Raw genomic sequence first — 21,998 nt, 5'->3', positions numbered from 1 at the left:
TTCTCGTTGTACCACGTAGAATATCTAAAGAAACAAAGCACTTCATCATGTACCTAACGATAATTATTAAAGACGTCTGCTTCACTAAGGAGATTCAGAAAGCATGTGTGTATGTGCACGTGTGTGCGTGCATGTGTGTTTATAATGCATGTGTACATGTACCATGGCTCATGTAACTAAGTGAGCCTTAGGGATTAAACTTGTGGTTGTCAAGGTTTGAGACGGGCACCTTTAATCACTGAGCCATTTCACTAGGAAATTCTTAAGCAAGCAGCCTTTGGTTTTATTTTAGGTCATTGTGAAGAGTACAGCTGCTGACTGCATGTATAGTTTGGTGTGTTGTCTTATTTTGTCTGGAACCAGCAGTCTTTCCCACTGTTTCCTGGGTGCCATGAATGTGGATGTCACTAGAGTAGAAAAGGCAAGTCATGTGTGTAACAATATTGTGGAAGTAATTTTAGTATTTCAGACTGTCTGAAAGGGTCCTGAGAACTATTGTATTCAAATACTTCTAAATTAATTTATTGTATGTTTGCACATACATGTCATGGCACACATGTGGGGGTGAGGAGCGCAGCTTGAAGGAGTAGCTTTTGGCCTTTCAGCATGCAGGTCTGAGGGGTCAAAGTCAAACTCAGTTGGTTAGGCTTGGTGGCAAGTGCTTTTACCAACACTGATCTATCGCCTTAGCCCAAAGCATAGATTTTTAATAGTGTTAACATTCTATGGTAACTTCCTTGAGTGTTGTTGAATTTCTGTTCTTATCACACTTGGGAAAGCTGTTGTCTCTCCTATTTCTCCTCCAGGAGAGCGCTTGCGTGAATATTTGGATGCTTAATGTGCCACTGGCCACTGCTGCTATAGCCACCTCTCCCCAGTGTTTTCTTTTGGATTGCTTCTGTTACTCTCTTCAGCTTATTGTTGGCTTCTTCTAAAACAGGGGTTCTCAACCTGTGGGTCATGGCCCTTTCACAGGGGCCACATATTAGATACCTTGCATATCAGATATTTACATTATGAATCATAACAGTATCAAAATTACAGTTATGAAGCAAGAAAATAATCTTATGGTTGGGGTTACCATAACACAAGGAACTGTATTAAAGAGTTACAGCATTAGGAAGCTTGAGAACCACTGCTCTAAAGTATTTGCTGTTAATCTGCTCATTTCAATTTTCATTTCTGAGGCTGAAGAGATGGCTTAGTGGTTTAAGAGCACTGGCTGCTCTTTGAGAGACCTGGGTTTGATTACACACATGGTGGCTCACAGCTGTTTATAACTCTAATTTCAAGGAACCCAATGTATTCTTCTGGGCTCTGAGGGCACTGTGTGTGCAAATGGTGCATAGGCATCCGTGCAGGCAAAACAGCTGTACACATAGCATAATAAATAAATAAAAAGGCTCAGTGGTTTAGAGCACTGGCTGCTCTTCCAGAGGAGCTGGGTTCAGTTCTCAGCACCCACGTGACAGCTGTCTGTAACTCTGGTCTCAGAGATCTGGCACCTTTCTCAGACCTCTGTGGGCACCAGACATGCATAGGGTGGATGTAAATACGTGAAGGCGAAATACCCATACACATAAAGGTAAATAAAAAGAAATTTCAGTGTCTCATTAAGAATAATAAAAACTTTCAGCTTTTGAGGTTGAATTTAGTTATTTTAAATTTGTACTATTACTGCATGTATGCACTGTGAAGACATGCTTTGACACTTGTGAGAAACTGGAGGACAGCTTTGTGGAGTCAGCTCTTTCCTTCTACCTTTACATGAGATTGAACTTGCCAGGCTTTCACCACAAGTGTCTACTTGCTGAGCCACCTCAGGCCCTGGATTTGAATCCTGTGTCTTCCAGGTACTTCCATGTATTAAACTTTTTATAACGTCCATGTACATAAGCTCCAAATGTTGCCCCCTTTAATGCTGAGCCTTAAAAAAAAGTTTGAAGGGCTGGAGAGATGGCTCAGCGGTTAAGAACACTGACTGCTCTTCCAGAGGTCCTGAGTTCAAGTCCTAGCAACCACATGGTGGCTCACAGCCAAACAAACTTTTTAAAAAATTTATGTGCATTGGTATTTTGCCTGTATGCATGTCTGTATGAGGATTCCTTGGAACTAGAGTTATAGACAGTTGTGAGCTGCCATGTGGGTGCTGGGAATTGAACCTGGGTCCTCTGGAAGAACAGCGAGTGCTCTTAACTGCTGAGTCATATCTCTAGCCCCGCCCCAGCCCCCCTTTTCTTCTTCTGCAGGTTTTGAGTCAAGATTTTTCTCTGTGGCCCTGTCTGTCCTGAAACTTACTTTGTAGACCAGGCTGGCCTCAAACTCAGAGATCCACTTGTCTCTGCTGAGATTAAAGGCGTGGGGCACCACTGTTTGGCTCTCTTTTTTCTTTTTGTTGTTTTGGTTTTTTGTTTGTTTGGGAGGCAGGGTTTTTCTACATAGCCTGGAACCTACTATATAGACTAGACCAGGCTGCTTTCACACTCTGATAGATCTGCCTGTCTCTGTCTCCTGAGTGCTGAGATGAAAGGTGTGCTCCACCACCAGCTGGCAGCACCTTTGAAACATCTGATTAAATACTAAAGTACACAAACTGGGAGAAGTTAAAACATGCTGTAATGGACTTTTTAAAGGCGTGTCTGCTGAACACAGCATATTCAGCAGTGTGTTTTACCATAGGAATGTGCAGTCACATAACAGTTCAGTCAAGGTACTTCTGGTTAGAATACAGGCTTGACGATGCAGGAAGGAGAGACTATGAAGATTGTCCTGCTTGCCCAAGTGCCGGTGATGCTTTATAAAACCAGAGCACTATAGAGAATCGAGCAGCGAATGCCAAGTGGAATGTGCAAAGGCTTTCTTTACTCACTTGGCTCTAATTGTGCCAGCTAAGAATTGCTCTGAACCCGTAATGCTTGTGAAGTCTACAACTGCATTTAAATGAGAGTGTGTTAAAGAACCAGCTCAGAAGCTGGTCACAGAAGGCCCTTGCCAGCCAGGAGGTATACAAAGCCAGCGAGTCTGCCGCGGTGCCCAGGAGCAGGAGAGTTAGCAGCAGCGCCGCCTATCTTTTCACTTCTATTTGCCATGCACCGAATTTGAAAAAATTCCAGAAAGCTTAAGTCCAAAGTATTATATTATTAAAGAAATTGAATAAAAAGCTTTCACTGGTGGTTTTTCTTTCCTTTTTTCTGTAAACTTTGCCTCTATTCCTTTTACATGCATAACAATCCTCCAGCCTAATGTCTAACAAAATGTATCTGGGTGGTTGCAATTTCAGTATTTATATTTTATGTTCCTTAACTTATACTGTTGTTTTTAATAGTATTTTCTCTGGTTATTTATAGGCAATAATTAGGTCTTCAGTTTTCTCTGTTAAGGTGGACCAGATAATAACGAGGCCATTCTTTTTCTCCTGTTCTTACCTTCAGAGAGCAGAGTGAATAGCATCCCAGGAAAGAGCCTTCCCTGCTGTTTCTGTTAATAGTAGCCTTAGTTCACTTGTCATTAACTCTGGCCTAGTAAGGCTAAATAACTGTTTGTTAGTCAGTGCATCAGGAGTGTGTAGATTTATCTGCCGGCGGGCTGCATTTCATACACAGTTTTAGTCCTTTTTACTCAGGGACACAGGTTAGAAAGAACACAAGAGAGATAAGGTACAGGCGGTGTAGAGGAAGATCTGGTGCCTGACGGGGAAGCTGGATTGGCTGGATGGGATTCCTCTGCCATGTACCTAGAGTCTGTTGAAGAGGAACTCTTCCTTCTGGTGTGTGGTGGTGTGGGGGCTGGGGGGAGCATTGGGGACACATACTCGGGGTTCTAATTGCTAAGTAACATTGACCATTTAATCAGATTCAGGAATTAGGATGAGATAGATGGTGGTGGGCTAGACAAGGGTAATACACTGACATGAAGACAGCACAGAGAGATGAGGACGCTTTGCTCTGCTCTAGTCTGTTCTATTAGTGTGTTTGTACAGCTAAAGTGTCTCTGGGGCTGGTCATACCTTGGTGGAGAAATGCTTGCCTAGCATACATAAGCCTCAGGTTTGATCTGTCAGTTGAAAACAAAACCAAGTGTGAAAAGGTACCTATCAGATCAGACGTTCAAGACCGTCTTTGGCTACATAGTGAGTTCCAGGCCATCTTGATAAATGATAAGAGATAAATTTAAAACAAAACACATAAGCCTTAAAAAAACATAGTCTTGCATAAAACCTAATTTATAATTACATATTTTGTGATACTGGTGTGTGTGTGTGTGTGTGCACATCCGTGCATACTAAAGAGATAGAATGCTTGCCACACAAGCAGTGAAGATCCAAGTTTGATCTAGCACCACGTATGGCGGATCGAGTTTGTGATCAGTACTAGGGATACCAGTCGAGCCAAACTGGTAAGCATAAGGTCGCAGTGAAAGAACCTGCCTCGAACACAAGGTGAACAGTGCCTCAGGAACAACACCTATGATTGACCTTTGGCCTCCACACAAACACTTTATTGCACAAGAAAATATGTGTTTTTATTACTTAACTAGACTAGTGATTAATAGTCACTTTAGATGTACTGAGTTTTAGGCAGTGCTAAGGATATATATAACTAAGGCCTCATGTATGCCAGACAAGTGCTGTACTGTCAAGCCACCTCCCTCCACTGTGCCTATAAGCATTCAGAAATTTTTAAGAAGTTGTAATGACAGATGAAAATAACATTTTTTTAAAAATGTACTTTATGTATATGCTTATTTTTCCTGCATGTATAAGCATACCGTGTACATACAGTGCCCACAGATCCCCTGAAAATAACTTTTGTTTTGGTTTTTTGGGACAGGGTTTCTGAGTGTAACCACCCCTGGCTGTTCTGGACTCACTTTGTAAACTAGGCTGACCCGAACTCATGGAGATTTACCTGCGTCTGCCTCCCACATGCTGGGATTAAAAGTGTGTGCCACTGTGCCTGGCTCTGAAGAGAACATAATCTTGTTTCTTTGTTTCATATAGTATGATTATGCAAGTAATAAAGTGAATTACTTTTATATTTATGAACAAACTTCATGCAAGATAAAAACAGACTTGTAGGGGCTGGAAAGGTGGCTCAGTGATTAGAAGTACTAGTTGCTCTTCTAGAGGACCTGGGCTCATTCCCAGCACCCACATGCTGGCTCACAACCACCTGTAACTCTAGTTTCAGAAGATCTGACACACTTTTCTGGCCTTCTCAGGCATTCACATGGTATACATACATACACACACACACACACATATATAGTGTGTATACACACACACACACACACACATATATATATGCAAAACACCCATATAAAGTAAAAATAAATTTTAAAAATTAAAATAAGCTTTTGCAGGGCATATTCAGTACAAATTCCTTTGGAAAACTATGACTAGCCAGGTGGTGGCACATGCTTTTAATTCCAGCACTCCCAGAGGCAGAGGCTAGCAGATCTCTGAGTTCAAGGCCAGCTTGAGCTACAAAGTGAATTCCAGGACAGCCAGGGCTTTACGGAGAAACTCTTGTCTTCAAACAAAACAAAACAAAACAAAAACAAGCAGAAAAAACCTGTCACTGGTGATGTGTGTGCAAGCACACACATATATGTAGAGGAGTGTGTGAAGAAGGATGGTAAGTGGGTTTATAACTGTTCAAGAGCATCAGCAGATGGACTCATTAAGCTGTTGCTAGCGGTACCAACATGCTCAAACATCTCTTTCTTGGAATGTTATCTCATTCCAAGCTTATCTGTGAGTTATTGCCATGTTAACGTCTTTGAGATCTTTCACAGAGAGCACCTTTGGGTGTAGAGTCTTCTCTCTATTCAAACACTGATTCCTATGGGCATATGGTTTCTTCCTTAATTGTGTTATTGTAATGCAGTGGTAATGATCATCTGCTATTGAAATTAACTCTTGCCCTGGACTTGTTCCTGCCTATTTATTTTGTGTGTGTGTGTTATATTGTGTTTTGTTTTTGTTGTTGTTGTTTTTAATCGATTAAATGGCAGTAAAGAATCTGGTATAAGTTCTGGTACCTAATAAGCCCTTTAAAAGTATTCGCTTTTTTTTTGCTTTCAGCCCTTCCAGGGGACCTGAGTTCTATCTCCAACACCCATGTCTGGCTGCTCACAACTACTTGTAACTCGAGCTCCAAGGGTTCCAGTGTCCAGTTCTGGGCCTTGTGGGTACCAAAACACACATGGCGTATACTCTCACACACATACAGATTAAAAATAAATATAAAAATATATGAACTTTTATCTGGAGAGGTAGCTTAGGAGTACTTGTGTAGCAAGCCAAGAGGTTGTGTTGAGCCCCGCCATGGGGGAAGGTGTAGTTGTTATGTCGTTGAGAATCCCCTCTTTCCAGTTGCAAAGTCTCATTTAGGCTCATGTCTCCTCGGGCGAGTTGTGCAGAGTCTTGCCTGATGACTCCCATGCCTTTCACTGGCCGCACTCCACTGCATCATCTCTCTGCCTTTGTGATTTCCTCTTTATTTGCATATGGCTGTCATTTACAGCTTTGAAGCAGATCCTATTTCTAATTGTCAACCCTTAAGGGTACCCTACTGCATTTGTGAAATCCCTTAATCCTGTAGCTTTCAGTTTTATCCTGCTTCCTGCACTGTGCTGTGTCATGTGGTATGACCTATGCTGCACGACACTGCCCAGCCCCTCCCTGGGCTGCTCAAATGGAGCAGTTGCTTCACTTGGACTCCTTTGTCTATAGAAATCTCATCCATTCTTTCAAGTCTAGAAAACTTCCTAAGTTATGTACAATTATAAAGTATATGTGTGGTCCATTATTCTAAATTGATGAGATGGCCCTGATGATGAAAATTCTCTGGTTTTGGTTTAGACTGATTTAAAAATTCCACATTCTTTACCAATCTTTGAGGACAGAAAAACTTGGTAGCAGTAGTTTTATGAGTTCGGGGAACTCATGTGTTTAAATAGAAATTGATGTTTAATATGTTATGTACTCAGGAGTTAAATAATTAATCATAACTGGATAGACTTTTTACATATTTGATTAGGTTCTATTATAACTGTCTCCTGCTCAGAATTTGTTTTGTCTCTGTATTTTTATTTTATTTTTAAGTACATGCCATTAGAAGCTATAAAAGATGCTTCCTTGTTTGTCCTCTGTGAAAGGAGGTTTTGGAGATTTCTTAACTATGTTTGTCTTAGTTTATAGAATCAGTCTTAAGGTGGAGGCAGTGGTGGTACACGCCTTTAATCTCAGCACTTGGGAGGCAGAGGCAGGTGGATCTCCAAGCTCAAAGCCATCTTAAGTTCCAGGACAGCTGGGGACTACCAGGAGAAACTCTGTCTTGAAAAACAAAGAAACCAAAACAAAGAAAAGAAAGAAAAAGTCTTCAGAAGCTGGCACAGAGAAACAGAAACCAGTATTAAGGGGTAATAGACTTTCAGCTGCAAACAAGTCCTGGTCTCTAAGAGACAACATAGTACGTGACTCTTGAGCTATTCTGTGTTTTCTAGCTACACTAAAAAAAACCCAAAGTACTATCTTCCAAAATGTGTGTCAATGATGGCTTTGATTTTTGAGATAGGGTCTTCCTGTGCAGCCCATGGTGCTGGCCTTAAATTCGTGATCTCCTTCCTAGCTTCTTGAATACTGGGACTACAGATGTGTATTACCACATCTGGCCTATGCTTTAATTCAAATGTATAATATTGTTTTAAAATTTAAGTGAATTTGTTGCAAAGGAATTAGGAAAAAAAATATACCCATGAAAAAGTAAGTCTTTTTTGGTAATTGCTGCTCTTGGATAGGAACTAAATTCAGTTCCCATAATCCACATGTCAACTAACAGCTAGCTAGCTGTTACTCCAGTTCCAAGGGAGCGGGCTCCTCCTCCTGGCTTACTCAGGCACTGCATGTACATGGTACACACACATGCATATAGGCAAAACATTCATAAAGTAGAAACCTATAATCCTGCTGGAGTATTAGCTCAGTTGTGGAGGACTTGCCTAGTGCACACATACAGTTGATTCAGTAGCAGTATAAGGTGTGAAGGGGTTGCTGGAGATGCATGTGGGCTGCTGCCTTCTATCCTTGGTAAATTAAGTTAGTGTTTCCTTTACCTGCTGTTAACATATAGTGGGGGTGGGAGTGTCACATAAATTGGACCATGAGTATGGTATTATATATATACTCTTTTTTGTTTTGTTTTTCAAGACAGGGTTTCTCAATGTAGCCCTGGCTGTCCTAGAACTCACTCTGTAGACCAGGCTGGCCTGGAACTCAAAGAGATCCATCTGCCTCTGCCTCTCGAGTGCTGGGATTAAAGGAGTGCACCACCATGCTCAGCTGATAAGATATATGCTTAATGGGGAAAAAATCATTGATAAGATATATTGATTAAAAATCCCTTTCCTATTTATATTCACATGTACTTCTCTGTGTGTATGGATTTGGGTATGGTTTTGGTGTACAGCTCATACTGGCTGCTTCTGAAGTAGAGATCTTTCTGTTTTAACAAGCGCTGGGGTGTAACACATGTATGCCATGACTCCAGACTCTCTCTTTTAAAAGAACAACTTTGGTAGATAAGAGTTAGCAGTACTTCATTGACTTCCTGTTGAAAGAAGTTCTGTGGTATCTATTTTTAAAGTTGGTTAGTGTGTGCTGAGCTGACAGCTCAGCTGATGCTGTTACTGAGTTATGACTGTTTTCTCAGTGTGTTCTTAACTGAGCATTCTTGGATGACACTAGTGTCGAATGGAAAGGCTTTGGAATTTAACAGCCGAAGAACTGCAGTCACCACTTGAAAGGGCACCAGTGCACAAAGGACTTACAGGCACTGGTCACTTCACATTTAGAGACCATTACCTAAGTGGGTCTTTAACCCTTATTGTTAAGGTAGCTTTATATCTGAATTTATGTTTAGAATACTGAAGACTTCCCATATTTTATTAATGAAGTTTCCAATTTTAAGAGCTTTAAATTTTTTCACATTTATTTATTTATTTATTTATTTATTTATTTAGTGTTGTGGGGTATATGCTTGCGACTATTGTGGAAGGATTAGAGGACAACTTTTGGAGGTGTTTCTACTGTGTGACCCATGGCATTATGTTTGGTATCAAGTACCTTTATCTGCTGACTCATCTTTCTGGCCCCAATATCACAGGCTCATTTTGTTTTGTTTTAAAGATAATTTTGTAATTATATTTATATAATTTTATAAATTTATATAATTTTGTACAGAAAACTTAGCAGTATACATTTAACCCAGTTTAGTGATGAGTTCTTCAGCCTTTGCCCTTTCCAGCTTGGCAATGGGATCCACAGACTTAGGACCCAGGACGTTGCCTCCTCAGTGGGAGCGGATCTCACTGTATCTGTTGCATCTCATTGTAACTGTCAGTTGCAATTGGACCTAATAGCTTTTATTATTGCCTTCCAAGTTAACCTGTGTGAGGGCAACAGTGGTGCACATCTTCCTGTGGTCCAGTCACCCCAGCCTGGCCTTTCCCTTGATAATGCAGTAAGGGAGCCCATCTTTCTATACAGAGCAGGCAGGAAAACCACCAGCTCAATGGGGTTTATGTTGTGGGTAACCATCAGCTGAGCGTTCTTGTTCTCTACCAAAGTGGTGACTGTATTGATCCCTGCTCGGTCTCTTAGTTGGGGTGTCCCCTTGTCAGCAGCTTTCTTCTCAGCACAGGCCAGTAGCCTTTGCTTCTTCTCCTGCTTTGTCTCTGGCCTGTACTTGTGGGCAAGCTTAAGCAGCTGGGTAGCTGTTTGCCTGTCCAGGGCCTGGGGGAACTGGTTAATAGCAGGAGGTACTTTGAGCAGTGTGTGAGATCTCTTTTGGGCTGGATGTCCTGCAAGCTCCCTGAACACTGCTGCAAACTCCTTTAATATCCTTTACCTGCACCCCCATTGGTCCCAAGAAAGCATCTCTTCTAAACAGTGGTTCCCAGTTGGCTGTCATTGTCTGCACTAACTATCCTTGGTCTCTCAGGTGGTCCTCAATTAGGACTTCCTGCAGGAGATGCTTTTGTGGCTGGATGGCCCCCAGCATTTACACAGAGGTGGCCCCCCTGCTCCTGCTACATTTCCACTCTTTTGTTTTTAGATTTTGACAGCCAAGTGGGAGCCTGGGTGCCATTGCCTCCACACTGTTGACCCCACCTTGTAGGATTCCCAGTGTACTAGACTATGTCTGTCTTGGGTTGTCCTGTCTCCCAGGATCTTACCTGTTACTGACTACCAGCCCTCAAAAAGGTATAAGAATGGAGGCATGTCACACAAGGGGGAGATGAGGAACAGCCTACATGGTGGCCTCATGGATCTCTGCCATCCATGCTTTGATCACTTCCTTAGTGGGGCCACAGTCAGGATTTTCAAGAGCCATCAGCAGCTGGAGGGTCACCTTATTTATGGAGTGCTGCCTGGAGATATGCTGTGCGAGACACTTAAACAAAATAATTATTAGTATGATAGTTCCTCCCATCATAACGTAAGTAGCTATCCACGAGGGGTCAAACAGCCTCTTAATATTGTCCCACACTTTTCCCAAGAATCCAGCATCTAGAGAGAACACAGATACTCTACATTGAGGTTGGCCATGTTCTCCTTTAACAGCACAGAATAGTTAAAGAATTTGTCTGACCAGGTACCTTTAAGATACTGAGCCAACTGTTTTCGGCTTCAGTGGCTTTATGTGCCTGGTAAGGGGTTAGGCAGATTGAGTGAAACCTGGGGTCATATGCCAATAGAGACATGTCCCTAATAAGGGCCAACTCTTCTGCCAGTAAGTCAGTCTGTTATTGATTTAGTAACTCCTGTGCCTGCAGCGTCGCAGCTGACTTAGAGACTATAGCATTGACAGTTTCTGCTGTAGTGGCTGTCAGGGTCAAGGCGACAGCAGCTGTTGTTGCCCCAGCAGTGCCTGCAATGATGGCCGGAATGATGGCAGCTGTAATACCAGAATCCCTCTTTCCCTGGTGTAGGGGTTGTAAGTGAGTCTGAGCCAGAGTGACAGCATGGAAGTGGGTGGCATTTACCACAGACATCCAAATAGGCTGGTTCCCTCACCAGGATAGCTAGCTGGTGTTGATCACCCCATCCAGCAGGTGGTCAGAGACATTTCTCGTTAAAGCAGTCAAGGCTGTCTGACAATGGAGGTATTAGTAAGCAGAAACAAAAAGGGATGTAAGACACAGACTGGGGTGGCTTTCCAGCCAGCCTGGCTGCCAATGGTCACATTCACAGGCGTTGTCCCAGTCCACATTTTCGCCAACCTGTTTATGTGGAAATATGTCTCATTAAAGAGATGGCCACCTTTTAGGAGAGTAAGGGGGTATAAATCAAGACAATTAGAGGGGCCACATAAATCCCAATTGCTCATAATGGGGTCATATGGGAATCTAATGGGATCCCTGTTAACAGAGGGAGTAACATTGGAAGCATCATGTGAGGTGAACCTCCATATGCCAAGTGTAAGGTTAGATGACAATATTGGGTAGTCTCGGGAGAATTTTATATTTAGTGCAAGCTGGCAGTGCTCCCAAGGGATAGGAAGAAATCCCATGAAAGTGGGTACTTGAGGGACCCTTGGACAGCAAGGCAGCAGTGGATGTGACATGCTTGGGGAATCCTTTGGGGGATTTGTAATCAGTAAGGGGACTGTGAAGTTCCATGCAAGTCCCACGCATAACATGGATACGCATAACGAGATTACCTTGAAAGTCCCCTGTGGTCATATTGTGTAACACGATACAAGATACAAGGGCCGACCGACAGAGGGACAGAGGAGACAGAGGGACAGAGGAGACGTTGGTAGTAAAGCAGAGAATTTCCTCCTTTGGCCAGGTGCCTTCTAATCATTGTGTAGTAGTGACTAAGTCCACGAAGGGCAAACCCAAATTCACATTGGAAGAGAAAAGGACAGGGTAGGCTGGGGAGTTAACTGCCATAGGCAAAAGAATGGAGGGCAGGGGCACCAAAGCCCAGAGCTCATTGGCCCTCCCAGGCTGAAGAAAAATTAATGAAAACAGTATGTACATGTCTCTCTCAGTCTTGGTCTTCTGGCTCCTTCATTGCCCACGGATGACCAGTGAGCATGTCAAAGGTAACGTTAAGGTTATATTCCAGATGAATCCAGCCTGACTATCAGCCAAGTCACGATATGCAGACCTCCAATTAAGAAACACGGTGAGATTAAGCACTGCCTTAGGAGATTAGACCAATCACAATAGGTCTAGAAGTGCATGGCCCATTGCTTCAATACTTGTTCAAAGTAAGGAGAATCTGGGCCAGAATCAGCAGCTTTTCTGATTTGTACCAAGTCTGCCAGAGGAGTGGGAATCCAGGGCCTAGTCGCTGCATCACGGCCAAGATTGATAGGGAAAGCCTCACAATATACCTGAGGAGAATGAGGCCCTCGGGGGACAGGCAGTCCAGTATGAGGGACAGGCATCACAGGAGTGACTGCTGGAAGGCAAAGTCCCCCCTAAGTCACGCCAGGGGTAAGCTGGGGGTACCTCCAATGGGACAGGAACAGAAGGGCTAGCAGCGGTGCTACCGGACAGCTTGGAGCCCGAGGGCTGGAGCAGAGGCACCCTCATCCTCACTGCTATAATCAACCTGTTTGCCTGGAGGAAGTGGGACAGGGTCAGTAATGGAAAGGTGAATATTAGCCAGTGTCTGTTACGGCAGCCACTGCTTCCTCCGGGGAAGAATTCTTCAGACTGGCGATGACTACAAGGAGGATGGGGACAAAGAACAAAGGATGGGGTAATCCCAGACTGTACCTTGTGATTGCAGGCAAGGAAGAAAACATGCATTCAGAGGTCAGGGTCCCACATGTTCTCCAGGAATACCTAGGGGGCCCAAATAGCAGCCTCCTCCCAAAACTGGTCCAGGTCATGAGTTTTTAACCTTGAGACCAGGAGTAACCAGAAGGGTTTTCAGAGCCCTTATCTGGGGTTCCTTGATGGTAGAGGGGAGGGAAGCCATGATGACGAGCACAAAGGAAATAAATAATGAACAGATATGACAAATATGACAGAAGAGGTGAAGAAAGTCACAGTGTGCTAAAGCAGCAGACTCCCTCAACTGTAGCTCAGAGGCCTTATGCCTGGACGGTGTACCCAGGATGGGGAAGGCTTCAGAAGCCAATCCCTGGAACCACTGCTTGGGAGACCAACCCCTTTGTCAGATACTAGGATGAATCCAGACCAAAAGTGAAAAATGAGCAGACAAAGTCAAAAACGATAGCCCCTGCAGGCTCACCTAGACAAATATAAAGACGAAAGAGAAGATGGCCGCACACTCCCCACAGCACACTCACCGAAAGATAAACAAAAAGATAGCTGCCGCACGCCAACCCTCCAACCAAACCGAGGCAAAAGCGAGGTCACTGGGATGGACCGACAGAAAAGACAATGAAGACAGAAATGAGGTTCGTGCACTCACCTTTGAGGGACCCGAAACATAAAACATTAAGGGGCCAACTCACCAAAGAAGCAACCGAAGGGGGCACAACAGCAGCACCGTGAGAAGAGCAGAGGCCGAACCCCGAGCACAGTCCTGGCAGCAACAGGCAAAGAATGAGCCCCCAGAAAAGGCAGTTCACAAGCAGCCACAAACCGAGGACGATGAAGTAGTCCATCGACCATACTGGGCGCTGGATGTAGCCTGTGCCCTGGACTATTCGCCGCCCTGCTCTACCTGCCCTTGGGGGTTGGAGGTGAGGTGGGGCGGAGTCAACAACACAGACTTGAACAGGTGAAGAACAACTCTGCTGCCAGCTCATCTGACCGCTCCTCCTGCGCCTCCATTGGTCCCAAGAAAGCATCTCTTCTAAATAGCAGTTCCCGATTGGTTGGCATTGTCTGCACCAGCAATCCTTGTCTCTCCTGCGGGAGATACTTTTACAGCTGGGGGTGGGGGGCAGTGTTTACATTAGACCCCCACAATTCCTACTAAATTTTTAAAATATTTATTTATTTATTTTTAATGAGTATAGTGTAGCTGTCTTTAGACACACCAGAAGAAGGCATCAAATCCCATTACAGATGGTTGTGATGGTGGTTGCTAGGAATTGAACTCGGGTCCTCTGGAAGAGCAGTCAGTGCCCTTAACTGCTGAGCCATCTCTCCAGCCCTAAGTTTTTTGACCATTTTCATCCCTTCCACTTGTTTGAGATAGGGTCTCTTGTTTGCTGCTGCTGGCCTGAGCCTCTGAGGACTCTCTTGTCTCCATCCCCATTGCCTTAGGAGCAGAGGAGCAAGGAAATTCTGAGATTACAAATAATCAACTAGGCTTGGCTTTTTTGTGGGTTCTGGGGTTTCAACCTCAGGTCCTTACTCTCACACAGAAAGTACATTTCTTGTTGTAGCTTCAGGTCGTCAGACATCCAAGTAGAAAGCACCGGTGAGCTTTTGTGTTTCTTCTCCAGTCTTAGGAAATAAAACTGCTTAAGTTCAGATTACTTTCCCACCGTCCACTTGGATGGAGCAGCATATATCCACACCTTTTTATAGATGGAACTGTTTGTGCTTCCTTCGATCACATCAGATGTCAGGCCCACAGAGGTTAAGTAACACTGCACGTTGACTGTTACTATAAATGTGACCGAGCATTCTTGTCACTTGGAAATTCATCACTATCAAAGGAATTTCACAGAACTGCAACCTTGACTATGTCACCACCACTTTCACTGCTTAGAGATCATCGCTTTGCTTCCTGTGGAGGCTCTTCATCTCTTTCTTAGTGCTCACACCTCGGCCATCTTTTTCTTCTGGAAATGTCTATCATTTCTGAGGACTGAGGCAGTGTTACTGACAAGAGACAGTGTTACTACTCATCTTTTCTGAGGGGGACAGGCTGTCACCCTGGCAGGTCTTAAATTCACAGAGATCTGCTCGCCTCTGCTTATTCAGTGTGTATTTCTTTTTCCTTGTTGTTGTTGGGGGTTGGAGATTTAGGACAGACAGGGTTTCTCTGTGTAGCCCTGGCTGTCCTGGAACTCTCTGTAGACCAGGCTGGCCTCATACTCAGAGATCCACTTGCCACCTCCTCCCAAATGTGGGATTAAAGGCATGCGTGCTGGTCCAACACAGATAGTTTTTCTTTCATTGTGGACTTCTCTACAGAGTGTCTATTCTTAGCACTCTCCACCCTGTTCCTTTGAGACAGACTTTACACTGAGCCTAGAGTGAGGCTGGTGACAGCAAAGTCCCTATCTCTGCTCTTCCCAAGGCACTAGTGTTAACTTTGTGTACCATCATATCCAGTTTTTTACGTGGGGTCTGGGGATTTGAACTCATGTCCTCATGCTTACGGGACAAGTGCTTTTAACCTGCTGAGCCATCTCCCCAGACCCGTGTTTTCACTTTCAAAGATCAAATAGGAACTGTAATTACCCATTTAATCCTTTAATGTACTTTTGTTTTATTAGCAATGTTCCTTATTAGATGAAATTATATACAATATAATTGTTACTTCAGATCTAAGGCAGGCAGACTAGAAATAACGTTGGGTTTTTTGTTTTGTTTTGTTTTTTTGATGTTATTTGTTTTAATTTTATTTTGTTTTGGTTTGAGACAGGTTCTTACTTTGCAGCTTTGGTTGGCCTAGAACTTGCTATGTAGATCAGATTGGCCTCAAATTCATAGAACTCTGTGGGAGACAGAGTCTGTCTCTGCCTCCCTAGTGCTGAGAAAGATTAATCTTGACTTTTAAAAGGAGTCTTAGCTTGGTAGGTCTGTAATTACAGCATTTGGGAGGCTGAGGCATGAGGGTTGTGTGTATTTAAGACCTGCCTGGATGGTGGCCTACACCATTAATCCCAGGCAGAAGAAGGTGGATCTCTGCGAGTTCAAGGACAGCCTGGTCTGTCTGCATAGTTCCAGGATAGCCAGGGCTAATGTCTCAAAACAAAAGACCAGTTTCTGTAACATAGTGAATACCTGGCCAGCTAGCCAGGAAAGACCTTGTGTCACAACCAACACCCTCCTCTGCAAAAACAAACAAACAAACAAACAAACAAAAAAAACGATACTGGGCTGGGTTTGTAGTTCAGCAGCAGGAGGCTCCCCTTGCAGGCGCAGGGCCCTGGGCTGGGTCCCTAGCACCAACAAAGCAAAACTGATTAGACTCAGCAGTTGATCATGGGGAAGTTGTGAGAAGTGAAGGGAGTGAGGAAGTTGAAGGCTGTGGAGTCAGTGTGCAGTTCCTTAGATGTGGATGGTTACAGCTTAAAGAGGTACAGAAGGACCCTCCTAATTCTGCTACAGAAAAACTGTGCTGCTTGCAGCTATTGAGAGTCTGCAACAAAAAGTTCCATCTTCAGCATATTGCAGAAGATGAAGTGGTTGTGTTCTCTGTTGGTCTGAAGAAGAGAGTGTGGGAACTGCTAACCTCTGACAGGACTTTGACTGGTACTACATACGTAGCAGTATGCCCAGATAAGCTATCATGCTTCATTGCTCTGTTTCCGGGTTAGATTCTGCTAAAAATAACACTGTATACACTGAACCACAAGTCCAAAACCAAGTGTTGCTGGGCAACATTCCAGATCAGAACTCTTAGAAAACTTTGACCCATGGATTTTTAGAGACTTACCGTTTCCTCTTGAGAAGTATGAATGTGGTATACATCTAGTGGTTTTTAAGAAATGTCTGCTGACTTGGGGGAGAGGGGCTGCATTTCTGAGTAGGAAAATGTCTTAAATTGATTTTGAGTAAGTATTTTAGTCAGCACTTTGAACTGATCTTCAGGTAGCTGGTGCCATTACATCCTTGTGGTCGATAGCATTCCTCATCTTGTGGCTTACTTCATAGATTTATAAAAGCTTTCTGTCCATTATTATTTTGGTATGCATTTTTGTTTCTGATTCTACACAGTACTATACCTGGTAGATTTTTTTAATGGAAAAACAATTTGGAGAGTAGTAGATACCAGCTTGATAAGAGTCTTTATGTTCCCTCAGGTTTAGCTTGAAGGTCACCATTTAGAGAGGCCTTTGAGACTTACCACCTTTGTTGAACAGCTTATACATAATTAAAAAAAAATAAAATAAAAATGAAGTTGATCATGCTAGCATGCACCTTTACTCCCAGCACTCTGGAGGCAGAGGAAGCAGATCTCTAAGGTCAGCCTGGTCTACAGAACAAGTTCCAGGACTGCAGGGCAACACAGAGAAACACTGGCTCAAGAAATTTTTGTTTAAATCTAATAAAAATGAAAATTTTTTTAGAAATGTAAGATTGGATCTGCATAGGACTAAAGTAGCAAAGAATTTGTATTAGAATAACAACACAATTCAAGGAGAATTGAAACATATTGTCTTCAAACTTGACAAAACAGATATCAGAGTAAGAAAATGGAAGAAGCCAAAAGGTTTGAGTTTGTGGGACATAAGAGATGCATGCCATCATTAAATACAGGGGCATGAAAAAAGAGCAGAGTAGAGAAGGAACAGTAATCTGATGGTTTGTTTAAGTGTTGTTGTTGGTGGAGAAGTAAGGTGAGCATTTAAAAAGCTATCAAACCCCAAATAAGGGATTTATAGGGCATGTAGATATTTTATGTTTTTCGAAGATTGCGTGATTGTGTGCATGTGTGCATGCGTGCGTGCACGTGCCCACCAGCAGAGGCTAGAGACACTAGATTGAAACTGGAATTACAGGTAGTTGTAAACTGTCAGATGTGGGATTCAAACTCTCTGCAAGAGCAGTATGTGCTCCTAACTGCTGAGCCATCTCTTCAACCCTCTTCAAAGATCGTTTTCAAAGTCTTGATATCACGAAGAAAGAGAAGAGACTGTAGAGAATGAGGTATAGCAGAAGGCAAGTGCTTGGGAATATCTCAAAGGGTTTGAACAATTTTCACAAAGTCTGTAGTGAATATTTAGTGAATATTATATTTGTTAGGTCTGTAGATTTAAATGGTTATTATTGATAATGCTTTCATCTTGAATGACTTACCTAATAAATATATTTTTTTAATCTAAAGAACATTTCTACAGAGCAGGAAATCCTACATGGATACCTCCTTTCTATTCTGATTGTGTGGTTGTGGCTGTCCAAAGTTTTTATGTTTGCTTAGTGCATCCTCTTGTCTCCCTAAAAGTAAATCTGTTCCTGTTCACTTAAGTGCAGATAGTTGACTGCGGTGCTTCTTATTTGCTATATGACATTTGAATAGAGAGAGATGGAAGACATTATTTTCATCTTTCACTTGTTGTTAGAGCAAAATAATTCTTGAAGCCCTTCCTGCTTTACATACAGAGCAGTAGCTATTGTTAAAACCACGTTCCTCCCTCTCCTAGTTTGGAGTATTTCTGAGTATTCTTGACCAGAAATTATTGACCAAAATAAATTTATTTTCATGTTCATGTTAGGTAACTTTGCATGGTAAATTCAGTGCACTAAAGAAATATCAGTAATTTTACATTTTAATTATTGTACTTTGATCATTTATAGGCGAAACCTAACCAAATTATCCCTGATCTTCAGCCACATGCTGGCAGAACTGAAAGGCATCTTTCCAAGCGGACTCTTCCAAGGAGACACTTTTCGGATTACTAAAGCAGACGCTGCAGAATTTTGGAGAAAAGCTTTTGGGGAAAAGTAAGTCTCTGAATACCTATCTGTGAAAAGCTAAAGCTCACATGAGGAGGCATTTGTTTAGAACTATTAGATGAACTATTTAAAACACAGTGGGTCAGCAAGATGGCTCAGCAGGTAAAGCGCTTGCCAGACAAACTCCAGCCCATGTAAAGATGGAAGGAGAGAACTGACCCCACAGAGTTGACTCTGATATCTACGTGTGCACCGTGGCACTTGCAGTCAGCACTTTCACATAAATACACACCACCACAACAACAGTAACAATATATTTTTAATTATTATTTTTTATTATTAGTTGTTGTTGTTATTGTTATTCAAGACAGGATTTCTCTGTATAACAGCTCAGGCTGTCTCAACTCAATTTGTAGACCAGGCTGGCCTCAAATTCACAGAAATCTGACTCTGCTCCCAAGTGCTAGGATTAAAGGCATACACCACCTCTCCCAGCTTTTTTTTTTTTTTTTTTTTTTTAAATGTGGGGCGAGGGCAGGGACGATGGCGCGTGGCTGGGATCCCTGTACTTGGGAGGTGAAGGTATGAAGATGATAATTAAGTAGCCGAGCTACAGCAACATGAGACCCTTCTCAAAAAATAAATAAATAAAAATATTTAAAACATGGGAAAGTGCCAGATGATGGTGGTGTACACCTTTAATCCCAGCACTCAGGAGGCAGAGGCAGAGAGACCCTGTCTCAAAAAAAAAAAAAAAAAAAAAAAAGCTATAAAAACAAAACAACATGGACAGGCTTTGGGGAAGCTGTGTCGTGTTGACTTCCTAGCTTTGCTAGGGACACTTGTTTCTCCTACCTCTTTGAGACAGGGCTTCTCTGTGTGGCCCTGGCTGTCCTGGAACTTGCTCTGTAGACCAGGCTGGCTTTAAACATAGAGATCCACCTGCCTCTGCCTCCCAAGGGCTGGGACCAAAGGTTTACACCACCATGTTCAGCCTTCTCCAATCTCTTCATTTTAAACTCTGCATTGACTGTGAATTTCACAGCATGCATCCTTGTCCACTCATCTTCCAGTCCTTCTGTTTCCTCCCTCCCTCCCCCTCCAAAAGAAAACCAGTCTCATTGTGGGAGCTGCCATGTGTCACGGTTCACACATCTGTCCTTGCAAGGGTTCATTGGTCTATTAACACTGGATCCTTACCACTACTCCTCTCAGCTGTCCTGGTGCTGCCCTGTGGTATGGAGATCCTGCAGCTCTGGATAGACAGGAATGAGTGTCTTCATGGGCTCCAGCAGTTCATAGATGGGGTAGATGTTGGGGGTGGGCCATCTCAAAGCCCTGAGCTTGGGTGGTAGCTGAGTTGGTCAGGCCTTCAGCTTCCCTGCACACATGCACACCACTAGGCTAGCTCCCTCAGTGCTGCAGCTGTCAAGCCAGCTCACCCACCCCCACAACATCATGGCCAGCTCTACTGTGCAGGCAAGGTGCAGGGCCCACTCTCCTGACTGCATCAGGGCCTGCTATCTTACTCTTATGACCTCGGGGCTAATCCTCCTGCTATAGGCTGTGAAAGCCTGCAGGTAGGGGCACCTTTCACCTTTTCTTCAACACTCTGCATGCTCAACAGAGGAGAGGCAGAGCCAGCTCTTCCACATCCCTCAGGGCTGACTCACTCCAGCCTCCTCCACCAAGGCCAGCTCTACTGTGCTACCTAGCCATGGTACTACAGCCAGTGAGAGGTGTGGCTAGCTCTGCATAGTCCTTGGACATCAACAGAGTCCCAGGTGGCAGCCCAGAGCAGGAATATCTGCATGCTTTTGGTGGTAATATGAGCCATAAACATTAACACAGCCCTCCCCCCCAACCCCCCCCCCCACACTGCTGCATAGCAGTGGACCCAGACACGGCTCTCAGCATCAGCATGGGCTGGTACTTCATGGCCTCAGGTGTCAGGGCAGGCTACTCACAGCAGGCTGATCCTCACCAGCCCCCTTATCCCTGATACAGCCTCTGGTTTTAGTGCTCAAGCCCTTCTGCTTCTCTTTCTCTCCCATCTTTCCATGACATACTTGCACATCGTAGTGGCTCCAGCTGTGTGCTGGCCACATGGTGGCCAGGCCTCTGGATGTCCTTCTGTTTTTTCTAGTCTTTAAACAAATAAAACTTCAGTTTAGGTAGTCCGTGTTCTTTGATTGGATATTCTTCCTTTGCTCTCCCTGTCTATTCTGTTAATGGGCATTATTGGTTTAATATTTTTTAACTATTTGTATATATATAGTGTGTGTGTTTATACCTGTGAGTGCAGTGTCTTCAGAGGCCAGAAAGGGAGTCAGATCTCTTGGAGCTAGAGTTACAAGTGGTTGGTTGTGAGTTACTAGATGTGGGTGCTGTGAATTGAACTTGTGTCTTAGGGATATTAACACTGAGCCAGCCACCTCTTTAGCCCTGCATTTCAAATTATTTACTCTTGCAAACAGTGAGTAGTGTCATAATTATTTTTGTAAGCTAGAATCTCTCCTTAATTACATAGCTAAGAATGTTGTTGGTAAATTGTGGCGTTTTACCTGCCCCCTCCACACACACACTAAGTATTGCCTAATTGTGTTGTATGAGTTTACAGTTTCTTTTTTGGTGTTTTACAAGACAAGGTTTCCCTGTGCGTAGTCCTGGCTGTCCTGGAACTTGCTCTGTAGAACAGGCTGGCCTGGAACTCAGAAATCCGCTTGCCTCTGCCTCCCGAGTGCTGGTAAGAGTCAGTAATAGTTCTATACAGCATTTGCCTAGAGTCTAGGCCCTGAGTTCAGTCTCTAGCAGTGAAAAAAAAAATACTACTAATTAAAAAAATGTTAGGCTTGGTAGTTCACACCTATAACTCCAGCGCTTGGAAAGCAGAGACAGGAGGACATTTGAGGCCGGGCAGCAACACAAAAGTTCCTGGCCAACTTTTTTGCCCCCCAAAAGCCAAGCAAACAAAAAACACTAATGTCTGAGCTAAAATTATGAAGATTATACTCCTGGTCTGACATGCATAAGGCCCTGGTTCAATTCCCAACACCACAAAAATAAAATTAAAAGTCTATTACACAAAATAAGGACGGTTGTGATTTTCAAAGCTCAGTTAAAGCCAGGTAGGGTGGCACACCTTAGTTTTCTAGCACTTTGGAGGAAGGGACAGCTGGATCTTTCTGACCTCCAGACTAGCCAAGCCTACATACATAGAGAGACATCTCCTAAGAACAATTTAGTGTAGTGGTCTGCACCTCTCCTCTCAGCATAGTGAAGCTGAGAAAGAGGATAAAAAGCTAAGGCTGACCAGGGTCTCCATAGTAAAAGCACGTTAAAATAAGGCATGAGCTCATCCCCTTCTGTGCTTCTAGGGTAGAGCAGATGCTGTAGGAAGATGAGAAAGGGATCGATATGTG

At 43.4% G+C, this 21,998-nt stretch overlaps 1 protein-coding gene across 1 annotated transcript in view; it reads left to right on the top strand.

Annotated features, from left to right (window-relative positions):
* The window catches only part of Cbl (Cbl proto-oncogene), an 89,655-nt gene that overhangs the window by 40,939 nt on the left and 26,718 nt on the right, over window positions 1-21,998 (top strand). Inside the window, exon 3 of the mRNA XM_076924832.1 lies at window positions 18,478-18,624. Coding sequence (XP_076780947.1) covers window positions 18,478-18,624 — 147 coding nt within the window. The remainder of the gene's footprint in view (window positions 1-18,477; window positions 18,625-21,998) is intronic.

Source organism: Arvicanthis niloticus, chromosome 26 (genome assembly GCF_011762505.2).
Source record: "Arvicanthis niloticus isolate mArvNil1 chromosome 26, mArvNil1.pat.X, whole genome shotgun sequence".
NCBI classification, from domain to species: Eukaryota; Metazoa; Chordata; class Mammalia; order Rodentia; family Muridae; genus Arvicanthis; species Arvicanthis niloticus.
This window is presented reverse-complemented; position numbering and strand designations above follow the sequence as displayed.